The following is a 17,663-nucleotide window of genomic DNA, read 5'->3' on the forward strand; positions in this document are numbered from 1 at the left end:
TTTTTGTAAGCTTTAAGAAGCCTTTTTGTGTGCTGGCTTTTGTAGGCAAATATCTCCATTGAGACAATGATTTATACATTTTATAACTGAATTTGTATAGATTTTTGGGTATAAAAAGCACAAAATAATATCATTTTCAAAAACGCTTATCTTAAAATGTGCGTTTTGATAAAAAGTAATTTGAAAATAATTGGTTGTATTTTAAAGTTAAGAAAAATATGTAATATTCGTTGCTACTTTTTTCCTGAGTCTTTTATCTTGAAATAAGCTTGGAGAAAATACAAAAATTCTGTATTTTCTCATGAATGGTTTTAAAAATAATGCACCTAGATAACAAACCTTTCACTTTATACTATGTAATTCTTTTCGTTTACACTCTTGGCCAGAAATTCGTAATGTCCTTTTTCAAGTCTTAAATAGAACAGAAAGAATTTACTTAGAAAAGTGTATATGAACGTAAAATTACACAATTATGAAAGGACTTCATCGTTAAATATTGAATGTTGTTTCTGAAAACACTACAAAAAACAGTTTTTATTTGATTGCATTCTCTCCTAAATCTAAACATACTTTCTTCGAAAAGAGGCAAATAACATAAAAGAAAATTTCAATCTGAAAGTACTCTATAGTTGCGCTTTATGAATGCAATTTTTTCAAGGCCTAAAATCCTTAATTTACTCTGTTAAATCAATTTAATAATAATTTTCGTATCTGTTTTTATATCTTATGTTCAAGGTACAAGTAGGTAAACAAGCATTCTAATTATGGTATACAGGTGCATCATCTTTATTAAGTCCTATTAGATTCACAAACATACTCCTATGAGAGGATATATGATTATGTATAGCTTAGCTATTCTTGATATACGAGTATACAAGAGTATATTATCAGGAACAAAGGCACCAAAATCCAATAATGTAAGGTTTTAAGTAGCCTATTAGCATATCATTACCTTATGCTATCTTAATTGGTTCTCTGTATAGGTGATGATGACGATGATGCGAGAAAATCGTATTAAAATCCAGAAGCACTGTGCCTTGTATACTGTGCTCTACTCTGCTCTGCTGGGTGTATTCGTTACTTCTTTTTCAGTACACACAATATGGCTTTACAACTTAATTATATCCGCCTTGGTAGTACCATAATTCGCTATACATACATATATACAGGACTAAATATGTCAAAGAAAAAGACGTTGATTGAAAAAAAAAAACAGATTCAAAAATCGTCCGGAAAGACGTATTGATTTCTACAAACATGATAAAACTTTCTATACGATGAATTAAATCTATTTTTAGAATTAAAGTCCATAGCTCTAGTGACAGTTGGTAGTTAAATTATTTTAAAAAAATATTTAAAAAATCACCAACAATATTTTGCATTTGATAAAATACTTTGGTTTCTAAACCAAATTTTGCTAACGAGATTTTTAGTCGAAAACCAATTTTTACGAATTTTAGTAGTATTTCTTGAAAGTTTATATTTTCTTTTATAAGCAAATACAGCAAATACAGATTGCCACGAACCGAAGCCTGTAAAGACGATCAAGGGAACATCGTAGTAGAACCACAGTCGATGCTGAGAATATGGAAAGATCACTTCTCCAAATTATATAACGGCGATGACGAACCGAACTCCGCTGTAAGGGAGATAGAACCACTCAACCTCGGCGACGCAGATCAACAATTCCGCCTACCCGACCTTGACGAAGTGAAGATAGCTATATCTAAACTTAAGTCAAACAAAGCTGCTGGAGCTGACGGCATCACCGCCGAACTATTCAAAGCAGCAGGCGATGACTTGGTAGGGAGCATGCACCAACTCATCTGCAAAATTTGGTCGGAAGAAAGCATGCCCGATGAGTGGAATCTCAGCATAGTGTGCCCGATACATAAGAAAGGAGACCCTCTAAACTGCGCCAACTACAGAGGCATCAGTCTCCTTAACATTGCGTATAAGATCCTCTCTGCCGTATTATGTGAACGTCTGAAGCCATTCGTCAACAACCTGATTGGTCCTTATCAGTGTGGCTTCAGACCAGGAAAGTCCACTATCGACCAAATATTCACACTACGGCAGATCTTGGAAAAAACCCAGGAGCTTCAAATCGATACCCACCATCTCTTTATCGATTTTAAAGCCGCGTATGACAGCATCTATAGGGAAGAGCTCTACCGAGCAATGTCTAGTTTTGGCATCCCTGTCAAACTTATCCGTTTGTGCAGAATGACGATGGAGAATGCACGCTGCTCTATCAAGGTCGGAAAAGATCTTACCGATGCATTTGATGTCAAAAAAGGTTTTAGACAAGGCGATGCACTGTCATGCGACTTCTTCAACATCGTTCTGGAAAGAATTGTGCAAAACTCAATCGTCAACACTAGAGGCACAATCTTCCAAAGATCCATCCAATTACTCGGATACGCAGATGATATTGACATAATTGGAAGATCAAAGCGTGATGTCAGTGGTGCGTTTTTGAGCATTGCGACGGAAGCGAAGAAGATGGGTTTAGTGGTCAATGAGGGCAAGACCAAGTATATGCTGTCATCAAAAAAGGACACTGAACGACGACGTCTTGGACAAAACGTCACCATGGACAGCTATAACTTTGAGGTAGTTAAGGACTTTGTCTACCTAGGCACCGCTATTAATGCAGACAACGACACCAGCGCTGAAATCAAACGAAGAATAACTCTTGCAAATCGCTGCTTCTTTGGACTTAGAAGGCAATTGAGAAGTAAAGTCCTCTCTCGAGCATGTAAAATCACCATCTATAAGACACTCATCATCCCGGTTCTCATTTATGGCGCTGAGGCCTGGACCCTGTCAAAGAAAGATGAGAGCGTCTTAGGATGCTTCGAGAGAAAAATTCTTCGGGCGATTTTTGGTCCCGTACGCATAGATGGAGAATGGAGGAGAAGATATAACGACGAGCTGTACGGGCTGTACAGCGACACTGACCTGGTTAGCAGAATCAAAGTCCAACGGCTTAGATGGCTAGGTCATGTAGAGCGGATGGACATCAACGCTCCAGCCCGGAAGGTCTTCGAATCCAATCCCGAGGGACGGCGCAGTAGAGGAAGACCGCGACTCAGGTGGCGCACCCAGGTGGGAGAGGACCTCAACCAACTTGGCGTGCGAAACTGGAGACAGCTAGCTAGGGACCGAGCTGGCTGGAGACGCTTGTTGGTTGAGGCCCAGGTCCGCCCCGGACTGTAGCGCCACCTTAAGTAAGTAAGTAAGTACAGATTGGGTTTTTCTAAAAAAATTTATTACATAATTAAATTATTTTGAAGTCAATACCTTTATTCATTTACCAGTTATAGAATATCATTTTTCAAACAATTTTGCGTAACATTTTTTTTAGTTTTAAAATTATTTTTGAAGCCAATATTTTTAATATTTCAAAAGGTATTTGATTCGAAAATCAGTTTTTACAAAGTTTGAGTTATGTTTTTTTTAGGTTCTACTTTTTGTAAAAAAAACCTCAAGTCGATTCTTTTCAAAATTTTAGTAAATGTTGAAAACAATATTTTTATTAAGATGAATTATTGTGAATCCACTATTTTTAAATTTTAAAAAGATAATTAACCCGAAAATCAATTTTTACAAACTTTTTCTAATGTTTTGTAAGGTTTTTACTTTTTGTCAAAAAAAACTGTCAATTTCGTTGCATTAAATTATTTTGGAGATTAGATCACTTTTTGTTCGTAAAATATTCGATATGCCATTGTGCCAACCCTTAATTGATTTTTTTTATAATATTAAAATAAATTAAAGTGACTAGCGTTATTGTTCCGTGAGATATTTTGGGTTAAACAATTGTAAAAATCCACCCACTCAATTTTGTTGAGAGAACTTTCTGCCCTTTTCTGCATTATTATCTAAATAACAAAATTTATTTGATATCATTTCTTGAAAAGCTTTTCGGATGTACGGACATGCGAACGTTCGTAAACATGCATGACATTCATCTTTCTAAAAATTTTGTATTCAGATTCTAGGGAGCTGGAAACGTCGCTGGAGAAATGTCAACATTTTCAATTCGAGAATTTGGTACTATTACAATTACTTTCAATGAAGTAACCTAAAGAAAATAAGTTAATTATCGGGCTTTTGGAAATGTACTAGTGTTTTAGCTACATTGGCTTTGGCGTCATTTGGTTCTTAAGCACGCAGAACTATCCAATAGAAAAACTGTCCATTTAATATATATTTATTAAAGCTTTAACAAAAAAAAAAAAAATATTGTCGTTGATATAAAGTATTTGAAATAAAGTATTTGATTGTGAGGTAAATTTTGAGCCCGTCAGTTTATATCGATTGGAATAAACAAATTATTTTTTTGAAAGAAAAATTATTTGCTTCCGGATTGTGAGGTAAATTTTGAGTCCGTCAGTAGTTTGAGTTTATCAAAACTTACTTAGGTTGATTCAAATTAATAGTTATAAATTTGTAGGGGCTCATTTGCTACCTGGTCATCCGAAAATGGTATTGAAAAACATCATCCGGAAATGCCTTGATCGTTTTAGGGAGAGAGCTTCAGGTGATACGACACAAAAGACATCAATACAAAAAAAAAACATCTGACAAAGAGACAGGGAACAAATGGACAAATGAAAACAGCTCACGGTATAACCAAGTTAATATAGAAATTTTTCAGCTGGGTCTGATTTGCATACTGATGAAAATTGGTACAAACACTGACGACATCGCTATTAATGAGTAAAAAAGTCCCCAAAAATACCATGTGAAAATAAAAGCCATTAAGGTTTTTCGTCAAAATTGTCTTTAAGCTATAAATTTTGAACGGTAAATGCTACAAGAAAGTTTTTCAACTCGTATATCACTTGATTTACTTAGAAATAAGTTAAGTTTTTTTTTCCTACAAATAAACGCTTAGAAGTTACAGTGTTTTAAAAAAATGTCAATCGTCAAAAATATCACTTTTTTGCATATCTATGTCTAAACGGTCCTTTCAAAAGTTTTATTATTTTTCGCAAAATACCGTTGAGGTCCAAGTAACTTTTTTTTTTTTTTTTACTCTCAACCAAATTTATTAAACCTTAACAACTTTATAAATTTACTAAAACTACATGTACAAATGGGATTGGTCTCGTTGTTTTGGATATCCGCACACTCAATGCCAATTTCTGATAATAATTTTAATATTGGAGCAGCAGACAATGTGTCCAATTCCAACTTATCAGTGTAGGCAATATAGGAGGAATTTACAGGCAACTCTTTAATGTTCCTATACGAAGAGATTCCAGCTGCAGCTCCAACAATTAAATTAGGTGCTTCCAATTCTTTAACAGTCCGCAGTCCAGAATTCACACCTAGTACAAACGTAATTTCATCCTTAAATGCAGATATATTTTCGCTTTTGTATTCAACTTTCGGTTGTATAGTTATTGTGACAACTATTTGGCTGATTTACAAAAAGGCATCAGCAAGTTTGCTAGTTCTGAACTACTGGAAAGGTTTTCCTCAAGCAATCCAATGATTTTGCTTTTACCATTCAATTTATGAAGCGATATACCCTTGTCATTTATTCGACATAACTCTTGTGTATCTCTCAAAAGGACCTGTTCTCCAAATTTAATAATATTAAAACCTTCAAACAAGACTATAAGTTCAACCGAAATTGGTGCAGCTTTCGAAGAAGAGTCCCATTCTAATTTTTTTTCGCACTTCTTCATCGTCTGCTTCATCAAAACCACCCCAAAAGGCTCTGGAGGATGGATCGTTAATTTCGCCAAAATGTGTTAATAAACAAGACATGTTAAAATTTGTTATCGGATGTTTAAATAGAAAATAAAAATTGGTTAGTTTAAACTACTGAAGTAATTGCGGCACCAATTTATTTTTTTAAAGAATGATTTGATAAAAAAAAAAAAAAACTTACAACTTACAACTCTCAACCATTGCTGTGCGCGAGTAATGTTGTCAGGAATGGGAGGGGTCCTACAGTCTTAAGCCGAATCCAAACGGCCAATTTGAGAAAGTACTTTTCATGACAAGAATTACTCCTGGAAGATTTGTCAATTCCTCATAAGAGGCACTACCCGTGAAAAAGGTTTAGATAGTACAGGCAATATATGAACCCAAAACTTCTGGCATGACAATCCAAACGCACTAATCATCAAGCCACGGGTACTTCTAAGTCCTTAAATAGTTCTTTAAGAAAATACAAAAAAATATATGTCATCTTTTAAATAAAAACATTTAATTTCCAAAAAGTTAATACTAAATAAATAACAACCTTTTTGTAAAAAACAATAAAAAAACAAATGGTACAAAAAATACTCTTCATTTCATATCAAAATCAAATAAATATCAATAGACCAACAATTCCTTTTTTGTATTATCCAACTTTAAACTTAAATGTCGCAAAATAAGGCTAAAATAATAAAATAAATTCAAACATTTTTGAAATTAATTTTTCCATTTCTTTCAGAATATTGCGGGTTTTTGTGCCATTTGCTGGCATTAGAATTAAAATTTGTATTTGATTAAACTAAAACAGTTTGTGTTAAGTTTGGTACTGGATACCTTTACCTTTCGGTTCACGCTAAGTTCATTGCATGAATTAAGGATTCTTTGTCTTTAAACTGACGACCACCCTCATTAACTGTTGACACTAACCATCCTAAAGTATATTTGATAATGTTTAGACAAGATGAGTATGACCGTAATTAAAGGAAGTGCAAGTTTTGCTTCTCTTTCCAAGTTTTAATGGTATTGATCGATAAATTACATTTCTTTTTAAAGGATTAAGATGTCCTAGATTCGAATTTTGCCTTTAAATGTTTCTATTACATCAAAAACGTTTTTTTTAAGCCTAAGTTAAAACTCAAAATATCTCTTAAAAATAAATTGTATGATGATTTTGAAAAGTGCAAATCTTTCTTTTTTTAACTTAAAAAAAAACATTTTTTATTTTGAAACATTTCTAAGGCATGAAGACCTACGATCTACTCATTGGTGTTAACATTTTAGTTCAGAAATTGGATTTCATTGAAAACATTGTAGTGAGCGTAGGACTATGATGCCAGATGTCTTGTGCTCAATCCCTGCTTCTACCATCTAAAGCTTTTTCGTGGGTACTGCTTTTTGCTTGTAAAGAAAAGTGCTTTCCCAAATAATAATTATTATTATATTATAAAACTGAAGGTCCCTTTCATCCCTGACAACATATCTCGAACCCAAGTATGGTTGAGAGTTGTAAGTCTCTAGGCCCTAGTTCTCGGCGGACTGTTGCGCCACCAAATTTATCTATTTATTTAGTACTTGAAAACGTTTATAAACAACGATTAAGTTGTCGTTGTTACTATTCAGTTGACTTAAAAAAACGTCTGCTTCACGTATGAAACACGTTACATACATATATCTGGATAATGTTTTTGGAAATGTTTGTTTAACATCTTAACGGATTAGTTAGTGTCAACAGATAGCACAACAACCATCAATATTTGAAACAATGTAAACAATATTTTTTTAAATGTTTGAGGATATTCAGTTGAAGCCGAGTGTATATGTAAAATCGAGTGAAGTGAAATCGAAATTTTAATTGAAAATCGAGTTAAACAGTCAGGATTCTATCCTCTGATCAATTTCATAACTTCGAATAATTTTTGAAATTGTCGTACTTTATTATAATTTCTTAGGTTTTTATTTGTTCTGTGTTTTTTAATAAACTATTAGTTTGTTTCATATGAATTGTGCATGTGCATCAAAGTGACAGGTGCAGATTTTCGGTCCTTTGCCATGAACAATTTCTAAATATCAGTTGAGAAAGAGTTGTGGAAGTATAGTTTCTAAATGTGTTTTGAAAGTTTTTTCGAAAAACGTTGTTTTAATAGAAGTGTTATAGAAATACTGTCCTTTTCCTCAATTAAGTTATATATCTTCTCACAAATCAAGTTAATTATTTAAAAATTATAGGTACATTATCTTTACTTCAAGTTTATCTACTACTGTTTTAAATATATTTTTCTCTTGTTAAATTCAAATTACACCAACTTATAGTCGAAACCACTTGAAAATCGAAAAAAATCAAAATAAAGGACACGTACATAATTCTTATTAACCACATTTATTAACCTGAAGAGAAACTAATCCCTTTCAAAATGTCGTCGTGTTGATCTTATTTACCAAATTCATGCAGCCCACAATATACGAGTATGTACATATGTAATTAATAATTTAATTTATTATGAAAAAGTCGAATGTTTGTGAAATTATTTTATTTTCCTGATTTTAAATTGTTAGATGTCGAATTGTTTTTGTTCGAAGACTTGTCAATAGGTTACTTTTAAAAAGACTTAAGACATATTTTGCTTTTCAAAAGTTCGAAAAACTCTCATAATCAAGAAATTCATAACTTGAGATATGTTATTATTTTGGGCCTTAAACTTTTTTTGTCATAAATACGGGCCACCCTATTATTATGCATCATGCATCAACCATGCGTAACTAAGGTCAATGTAATCTGATTAATTTCATAAATTAATAGGTACTGTTTACCAAGAATTTTGTTGGCAAACTTTCAGAACCAAAAATAAAATTGAGCAGCATCTTGCATCTATACGAGTATAACGTGCTCAGCTCATGGTTGCGTTCCGATCAGGTACAAATATGATGGGGTTGTTTTTAGAACTTTTGCCATAATGCATTGTTATAAAATACGTTATACTTTACTGACAATACAGCAATACATTATGTATGTTAGCCTTAGCTTAGCAGTTACATAACTTACCCAGTAAATGAGTTCGAAAGAGTACAACGTCACGGAGTGTTACTTCCTCATTGCGATAGAGTATTTGGAAAACTCGTGATGCTCCAGCACCATTTATTATACAAGCAGATCCTGGTAGAACATTATTTTGTGGTAAATTTTGCTGCACTTCATCTTGCTCCTCTGAAGGTTGTTGCTGCTGCTGTTGTTGTTGTTGCGGTTGCTGTTGTTGTTGTTGTTGTGCGGGTTGTGAAAGCGATTTTTCGGAAATTGTAGTTTCAACTTGAACTGGTAGTCTCGGGGATACCCGCAAAGAGCATCGAACTTGGTATAGTCTTAAAATAGATAAAATAAAAAAAATCGCATTACTTCAAAGAGCTTTTTTTCTATCAAATTTAAAATGATAAATAAGAAAAGAATGTACACATGCATAGTCTGGGAAAATAAGTTCACTTGTAGTTCAGCAAATATATTTAAATTTAACTTTTGCGAATATTCACTTAACTTAAATAAATCAGAAAGCTGAAAAGTTTTAATATAAATTACAATGTTGGCCCTAGATTGTCCAACTGGCTCTTTATATTTCTAAATGTAAAAGTTTAAAGATTCCAAACATAAATATAATCTGATATAATCTATGGGATGATTTTTTGTGATCGAAAATATCTTCTGTTCTTGATCAGTCTACAAATAAATAAAGGAAAGGTGAAACCTTACACCTTGAAGATGACCTGGGCCTATTAACTTGCAACTCCTTTAATTATTGTTGTGAAGGTAATATGTAGAATACAGTTTTTATTTCGAATCTGAACGGCTTTTTAAAAACTTGGATGATTTTTTGTTTGCCTTGGTAAATTTATAGGATTCATAGACTTTTGCCTTAGTAAATTTAGTAAATTTAGAGGATTCATAGACTGTTTTATATGAAAAACAATCAGTTTGAATCATTATAAACTTCCTGGGAAGTTTTTCACTTTGCAAAATAAAAAGAAATTCCTCAATTTTCCTCAAAAATATTTTTAAACAGATCACAAAGAGCCTTGAGGGGTCAAATTAATCAAAGAGAAGATATAACCTATATAAGCAAAAAGTATTGCTTTAATCTGCGAAATAAAAACCAAATTAAATTTAGTCCAAAAGTTTTCACTGACATAGTGTAGGTTTATGAAAAAAATGAATCCATGTACCTTTACTTTTAACATCTATATCCAGTATATTTTGTTTCAAATTACAAATAGAAAGTTAAAAATATCCTAATTCGGTAAATTTTTGTCTTGGAACAAACTACAGAGTAGGACCTCGAAAAATAGATATGATACGATAGTAAATAAAGCTTTCCCAAATTTAAATTTCTGTTGCTTTGAAATAGCTTAGCTTACTATGAATTTTTCTGATTTTTAGTTCCAAGTCGAAAACCATTTCTTATCGTTTTTTTTGTTGATATTTAAAAATTTGTCAAAATTACCAACACTATTTTGAATATGAATTTTGATTACGAAATCTACTTTTATTATCGACATTTTTAGTATAATACCATTTTCAGTAGCTTTTCTTGAAAGATTTTATTTTTAACTTCCCATAGGAAGTTATTGACAGTTATTTTGACAATTCTCGACGTTTCAAAGTCTCTAGAGTCGAAATAAAAGATTTTTAGAAAGATGTCTGTGCGTGCGTGTGTACGTAGGTTCGTACAGCCGCACGTTCGCGAAGTTTTTTTCGTCTACCATAGCTCAAGAACCTGAAGAAATATCCACTTCAAACAAATTTGGTTACACAGATAATGAGGCACAAAGATGCAGAAAGGGCTCTCAAGAGAATTGCGTCGGCGGTTTTTTTTTACCAAAGCAGTTTAAAAAATGGTGAAAATTTTGGTTAACGCTAAATATCTTACGAACCAAAAATGCTAGAGACTTAAATTAAATTTTATATAATATATTGTAATGTGATACCAAACAAGTATATTTTTGAGAAAAATCCAATAAACAGTTTTTATAAAACAAAAAAACTGAAAACACAAATTTGTCACCTCAAAAATTTACGAATACAAAATGATTTTATCTCCAAAATAATTGTGTGCAACCAAAGATAACGTTTTTTACAAAAATAAAAACCTAAACAAAAAAAGAATAAAAGTTGCTAAAACTTGATTTTCGACTCAAATATCTTTTTAAAAATTAAAGATTATAGCTTCCAACTAATTTAAGCTTATAAGATATATTACTTTCAACATTCAACAAATTTTGAGACACATCGAAATGTCAGTTTAAAAAAAAAAATAAAACCAAAACAATAGAATTAATAAAAGTTGATAAAAATTGATTTTCGGTTCAAGTATCTTTTAAAAATTCTGAGATATTGGTCAATATTGAGTCAAATTTTGAGAAAAATCGAATTTTTATTGTTCTTGATTTTCAGTATTTTTTTTATAAAAATGGAACAGTCCGTTTTTTCATAAGAAAATAAAATCTACAAGAAATAGTACGCAAATTTGATAAAAATTGATGTTCAGTTCTCGATATCTCTCAAATTAATTTCATTCATCCAATTTGTTAAAATTTAAGAAATACTACTTAAGTCGGTAACACAATTTTTTCCACTAAAAATCTATTTAACAAAACTAGATTTTCAAACTAAACTATTTCCTTGTATGAAAAATATTGTTGGTAATTTTAAAATTTGTAAGAATAATTCAACTAACAACTGTTTAAACCTAACACGAAAAACTACAAGCTTTTAAGCAAGGAAAATAGACATACGAAGTACCTGTCATGCGAGAGGGTTCGATCCCTGCCTATGCCACCTAAAGTTTTTTTTCACGGGTACTGCCTCTTTCGAGGAATTGACAAATTCTCCAAGAGTAATTCTTGTCATGAAAAGTGCTTTTTTCAAATTTGCCGTTCAGATTCGGCTTAAAACTATAGGTCCCTTCCATCCCTGACAACAGTACTCGCACACAGGAATGGTTGAGAGTTGTCAGTAACTAGGCCCTAGTTCTCAAACGGATTGTTGCACCATCCAATTAAAAAAAAATAAAAATAGACAGACGGTATGGGAACTTATAAGTGTGGGTCGCATCCCAGCCTCTCTTTTATATAAAAAAAATATAGATTTTATTTTTCTAAGAATACTTTCATTTAATTTTGCAATTTTTTTGTTTGTAAGCTTAAATTTCTATGAAAAAATTGACTCTTGGATTTTATAAAAATTTTAATGGAATTGGTTTGAAGCAAATATTTTTAATTTAAAAAAAGTTATTTGAGTCGAAAATCTATTTTTACCAAGTTTTAAAAATGTTTTTTTTTTTTTAGGTTTTACTTCGTTGTCTTAAAATCTGTTGGTTCGATTTTTCCAAAAATGTTGCCATGTGTCAAACACGTTATTCTTTGTTGTAAAGGGTTATCCATTTTGCGGTTTTAAAAGTATAAGGCTTAAATTTGACTTTTTTCAAACCAATTTTTTGTTCAGTTGAAAGCCTGACATTTACAAAAATGGACCGCTTAATTATCGCACACCGCGGCATTCTGCTACAGCCACATATAGTGCTTTAAGAGGAGATTATATGGTTTACATAATCGTCCAGATACGCAAGCAATTGGCAAAATTTTGAAGAGACTGGATTGGTTTGTAAGGCCTGTGCTGTGCATCGTAGCACTGAAAATATCGCTGCTGTAAGTGAATGTGTTGCCGAAAACCCGAAAGTGTCGATTCCTCGTCGTAATGCGTATTTTGCATTACAATCTTCACCTACATCCATAAAAAGTTCAGCTCACACAACAACTGAAGCCAGCTGAACATTCACAACGTCGGTCTCAGATACGTCGAATGTGTGCTTGAACAACAGGCGGTGAACGTCGATTTTGCGAACAAAATGTTCTTCAGCCAAGAAAAACATTTCTCACTCGGTAGGTATGTTAATGAACAAAATTGTCGTATTTGGGGTTCTGAGAATTATCAAGTAACTGAAGAGAGGCCATTACATCCACAAAAAGTCACTGTTTGGTTCGATCTTTGGTCTGGAGTTGTGAATGGACCTTATTTCCTCAAAAACGACAATATAACGACTGCCACCGTCAATTCTGATTTTTTTTGCCTGCTATGGAAAATATGACTTGGAGAATACGTGATTTCAACAAGACGGTGCCATATGCCACACAACTTGAGTGAATTTTGCTCTATTGCAACAGACATTCCTGGCCGCGAAATTTCTCGTTGTGATATCAACTGGCCACCAAGATCATGCGATTCGACACCGTTGGACTTTTTTTTGTGGAGCTACGAAAAGTGAAAGACCGTGTTTACTGTTTATGCAGATGAAATTTTCACGTTTGAGCACTTAAAAAATAACATTCGTCAAGTTATGGCTAGGAAACCGCCCAATATGTGATACAAAGTGGTCGAAAATTCAACCTGAAAAGAATCGATGCTTGCAACAAAACGTACAATGATGTAGAGTTTCACACATAATTCCAACATCCACGAAAAAAGATACTTCGGATACTTTACTTTTGAAACCAAAACCACGCCCACGTCACACTTTTAATAAAAAAAGAGGCTGGCATGCGACCCACACTGATAACTTGTCATACCGTCTCTCGATTTGTCTTGCTTAAAAGTTTGTAGGTTTTCGTGTAGGGTTAAAAAAGTTGTCAGTTGAATTATTCTTAAAAAATTAAAATTAACAACAATATTTTTCATATAAAGAAATATTTTAGTTTAAAAATCCAGTTTTGTTAAATAGATTTTTAGTCGAATTTTTATCAATTTTAGTAGCATTTCTTAAATTTTAACAAATTGGATGATGAATTTATTTTGAGAGATACCGAGAACTGAACATCAATTTTTATTAAATTTGCGTACTATTTGTTGTAGATTTTATTTTTTTTATGAAAAAAACGGACTGATGGATTAAAAAAAACTACTGAATATCGAAATCAATATTTTCTGTGAAATAAAAAAAGTTTGAAGACACTATTTTTAATTTTTGAAAAGCTATTTGAGTCGAAAGTAAATTTGTCTCAAGCTTTTATTTTAGGTTTTTATTTTTTGTAAAAAAACTGTTAATTAGATTTTTCTCAAAATTTGACTGAATGTTGACAACAATATTTTTTAAAAGATAAATGAAGTTTAAACCCATATTTAAGTCGAAAATCAATTTTTACTAAATTTTTTGGCATTTATTTTTTGTAAAAAAAAAACTGCTAACTCGATTTTTCTCAAAATTGTTTCGAATGTTGAAAACAATATTTCTTTTAAGATAAAACTCTCTGGAAGCCATAATCTTAAATTTTTGAAAAGATATTGGTGTCGAAAACCAATTTTTACTAACTTTTGTCAAATTTTCTTTTAAGTTTTTATTTTTTGTAAAAAAACTGTCGATTCGATTTTTCTCTGAATGTTGAAACTATATTTTTTATTGGATTAAATTATCTAAAAGCCATAATCTCAAGTTTTTGAAAAGATATTTGAGTCGAAATTTAATTTTTACCAACTTTGAATAATATTTTTTTTTAGGTTTTTATATTTTATAAAAAAAATGCTACGTCGATTTTTCTTAAAATTTTACCTAAAGTTACAATCGTTATTTTTCGTTCCACCAAATTGTTTTAGAGATGAAATCATTTTTATTTTGAAACATTTTCGCGGTGACATTTTTTTTTTCTTTTTTTTTAATTCATACAAAAAAAAAATGTTAATTGGATTTTTTTTTAATAATATACTAGTTTGGTATCGCTCTACATTATATAATATTCAATTAAATTCAAGTCTCTATCTGGGTTATGAGATATTTAGGGTTAACCAACATTTTCTTCTTCTTTTTGTAAGATGCTATCCTAAAAAAACACCCACGCAATTTTCTTGAAAGCCATTTCTGCATCTTTCTGCCTTATTATCTGGATATCAACATTTATTTGAAGTCAATATCTCTTCTGGTTCTTAAGCTATGGACGACGAAAAAAGTAGCGAACGTACGTGCACAAGCACGCACAGACATCTTTCTAAAGACCTTAAAACATCAAGAAATGTCAAAATTTTCAATTTGACAAATCGGACCCATTACAATAACATCATATGGGAAGTTAATAGTTCAAGTCGATAGGTTGACCAAATTTTTTACTTTTTTTTTTAATTTCTCTGGAAAAAAACTCACTCAATTTTTTGAAGCGTCCTTTCTGCATCCCTCTGTGTTATTATCTATACAACAGAATTTATTTGAAGTCGATGTTTCTACTGGTTCTTGAGATATGGACGATTCTAGTCTCCTAGAAACTTCGATAAATGCCAACTTTTTTAATTCGACAAATTCAATGAAAAATCACCTTTGTACACATGTCGAAATACAATTGGTTCCTCAATTCATGCCACTTAAATATAAACTAACTAAAGTCCATATGCCATGGTCTATTAACATTCAGGTGGTTGATATTTTGGAAATATGAATATTCCGTGACATGATTTCTCACACAACCATTTAAAAATAACATACAGTTTTTCATTTTTATTTAATATACAAAATCAACAGAACTGTTTGCATTTTTGTTTTTACCAAAACCCAAGACACAATGCAAGAATCACAAAAAGTGTATTTCAGTCTTGTCTGCCTTCATCTATGGAATTTTGCTATCACCACATTAAAAAAAAAAATAAAAACAAAAATTAAATGAAATCTTATTTTATGGGACAGAGTTTATTTTTAGAAGCTCTCTTGTGCAAAGTTCAACATCCCATCACAGCCACAATATAATAAATTGCATTTTTCTGTACACAACAGATACTCAATGTGCCTATGAACTTTTTCTTTCTATATAAAATTGACTTTCTCCTAAAATAGATCCGGATAGTATAATGTTTCTACTCGTATGAACCTTCTCAAGGATTACAGGTAGAAAAGGTATATTTTATATATTTTTATATAATAAGGAAAAAAACATTCACACTCTTATATATTTATATATTTTTTAACTTACCCCCTCTGAAACAAGTCCACATTATAGAATTTGTAAAGTTCCACTGAAAATTCAATCGTTGCTTGTAAGTCTCCCATAATAAAAAGAAATATGTAATATTTGAATTTAATCCAGCACTTTATTGGCAACAACTCAATGTACTTTTATCCTTTTGCACACTCATGTTTTTTATTTTTTTTTATTTTTATTAAACATAAATCATTATTACACTTTTACAAAACTAGAAATTCACATTCACTTTTGTGTGAACGACGACGATGACTCTTAATACTTTATGTAGGAAAAGATTATCCCGCCGGCAAACGATCTTAATCTATAAAAAGCTGTGTTGAGATAGGTACACTCATGTATTTTTCTTTTCTTCTTTTTAATAAAGGCAAGGATTTTCAACATTGACGACTTAGTTTTTTTGGTTTTAATCAAAAATAAACACACAACAAAATATAATATTTGTATCAGAATTCAACCGATGGAGCAATGGATTGTGTATTTGTTTCAAATAAAATGTTTTTGTTTTTATATTTTTAATTTTAATTTTTGTTTTTGAATTTTGAAAAGGTGCCAAGAGATGTAAAATATAATTTGTTTTTTTTTTTATGTTTGATTTAACAAGGCTGTTTTTCTGGTAAGATTTTGGAATGCATTCCTTGAACTTATATATTAATTTTATGAAAAATTAAATTGAAACATTGTTTTTCTCATTTGTTGGACTTAATTAAAAAAGGCACCTATTTAACAAAATAAAATAACATTTTTTATCAATATGTTTACAAAAATTAAACATATTGATGACTTTGAACGTGGAAGAAGAAGTGTATACAAGAAGTTTTTATATTTAGCAATCATTTGAAAGCTGTTTAATATTAAATTTGACATTATTCACTTTTTTCCGTCGGTAGAGACTACAACTAGGAATCATTGTCAATGTTTGAAATATTTAAAAAAAATTACATTAAATAACTCATATGTATATTTGAAATCACTTGTATTCTTCTGAACGTATTCTTCCTTCTAGTAATGTATATTGCTTTTATAACAAATTGATCTTGCTTTGAAACTGCTAACCAAAATAAATGTCCAACAAAAATAGTTAGATCCATTCATGACCATACTAGTTCAAAAGCTTGAATCATTAAGCGTGTTCTTTTTTTTTAAATTGCATATAAGGTATAGTGATAGATTTCCAAAAAGCCTTCCACAATAGTGGGATTTTTATATTTGAAAGTTGATACAGTGAAAGACGATTTGTCAGAATAATTTAAAACAAAATTGTATGAAAATTTAACGAAATTCAGACTAGAAATCATTTTAACTTTCTTAAAAAAAACAATCTAATGCCTTTCCTTTCAAGAAATGGAATCAGCCATCTCCCATGATACTAACCTAAACTTAATGGAGTCTAATGTGGATTAATGGACTCCTATATTTTCCAATGTAACTTCTAAAATTGACGAAAGAAATTTCAATCAGCATCTTTCCAGAGCAACACTTATAAGATCCAGGAATACCTATAGGTACCTCAATCACCAGATTTCATCGGAAACAAACTATTTCGATTATGAATTGTCGACAAAAGCTATAAGCCTTGTCTCTAGAGTACGAGTTGAGATCTTGAAACTTAACAATATATATTTCATCGTATTGAACTACCATCAAACTGTACTTTGTGCAATAGAAAGGATTGGAAGGGATTTTTAACTTAATGCACTCGACCAGTTACTGTAGTTTAAAACTTTTTTATTTGTATGTTTTTAATTGTAATGAAATGTTTTTTTTTTATTTTATTATGCTCGCAATAAAGGGGTTATGATTACCCTTACAATGATTAAAAGCAATGTGAGCAATTAGGAAAGGAGGAAAGGATAAGAAAGGAGAACCCATTGCACATTGATTTTCAATGTCTGCACATTGTAATGAGTGGGAATTATTGAAACTGGTAAAGCATTCCACATTCG

The 17,663-nt window shown here is 31.3% G+C and overlaps 1 protein-coding gene across 3 annotated transcripts in view; it reads right to left on the reverse strand.

The window, feature by feature from the left end:
• Positions 1–17,663, reverse strand: part of LOC129946181 (uncharacterized) — a 54,660-nt gene that overhangs the window by 21,954 nt on the left and 15,043 nt on the right. For 2 of the 3 annotated variants that reach the window (XM_056056265.1, XM_056056267.1), the window contains exons 2-3: positions 15,709–16,021; positions 8,765–9,078 (exon numbers count right to left, since the gene is read on the reverse strand). In XM_056056265.1, coding sequence (XP_055912240.1) covers positions 8,765–9,078; positions 15,709–15,785 — 391 coding nt within the window. In that variant the 5' untranslated portion in view covers positions 15,786–16,021. Of the gene's footprint in view, positions 1–8,764; positions 9,079–15,708; positions 16,032–17,663 lie in introns of all 3 variants that reach the window. The other variant, XM_056056266.1, reaches the window with a different exon arrangement.

Source organism: Eupeodes corollae, chromosome 2 (genome assembly GCF_945859685.1).
Source record: "Eupeodes corollae chromosome 2, idEupCoro1.1, whole genome shotgun sequence".
Classification (NCBI taxonomy): domain Eukaryota; kingdom Metazoa; phylum Arthropoda; class Insecta; order Diptera; family Syrphidae; genus Eupeodes; species Eupeodes corollae.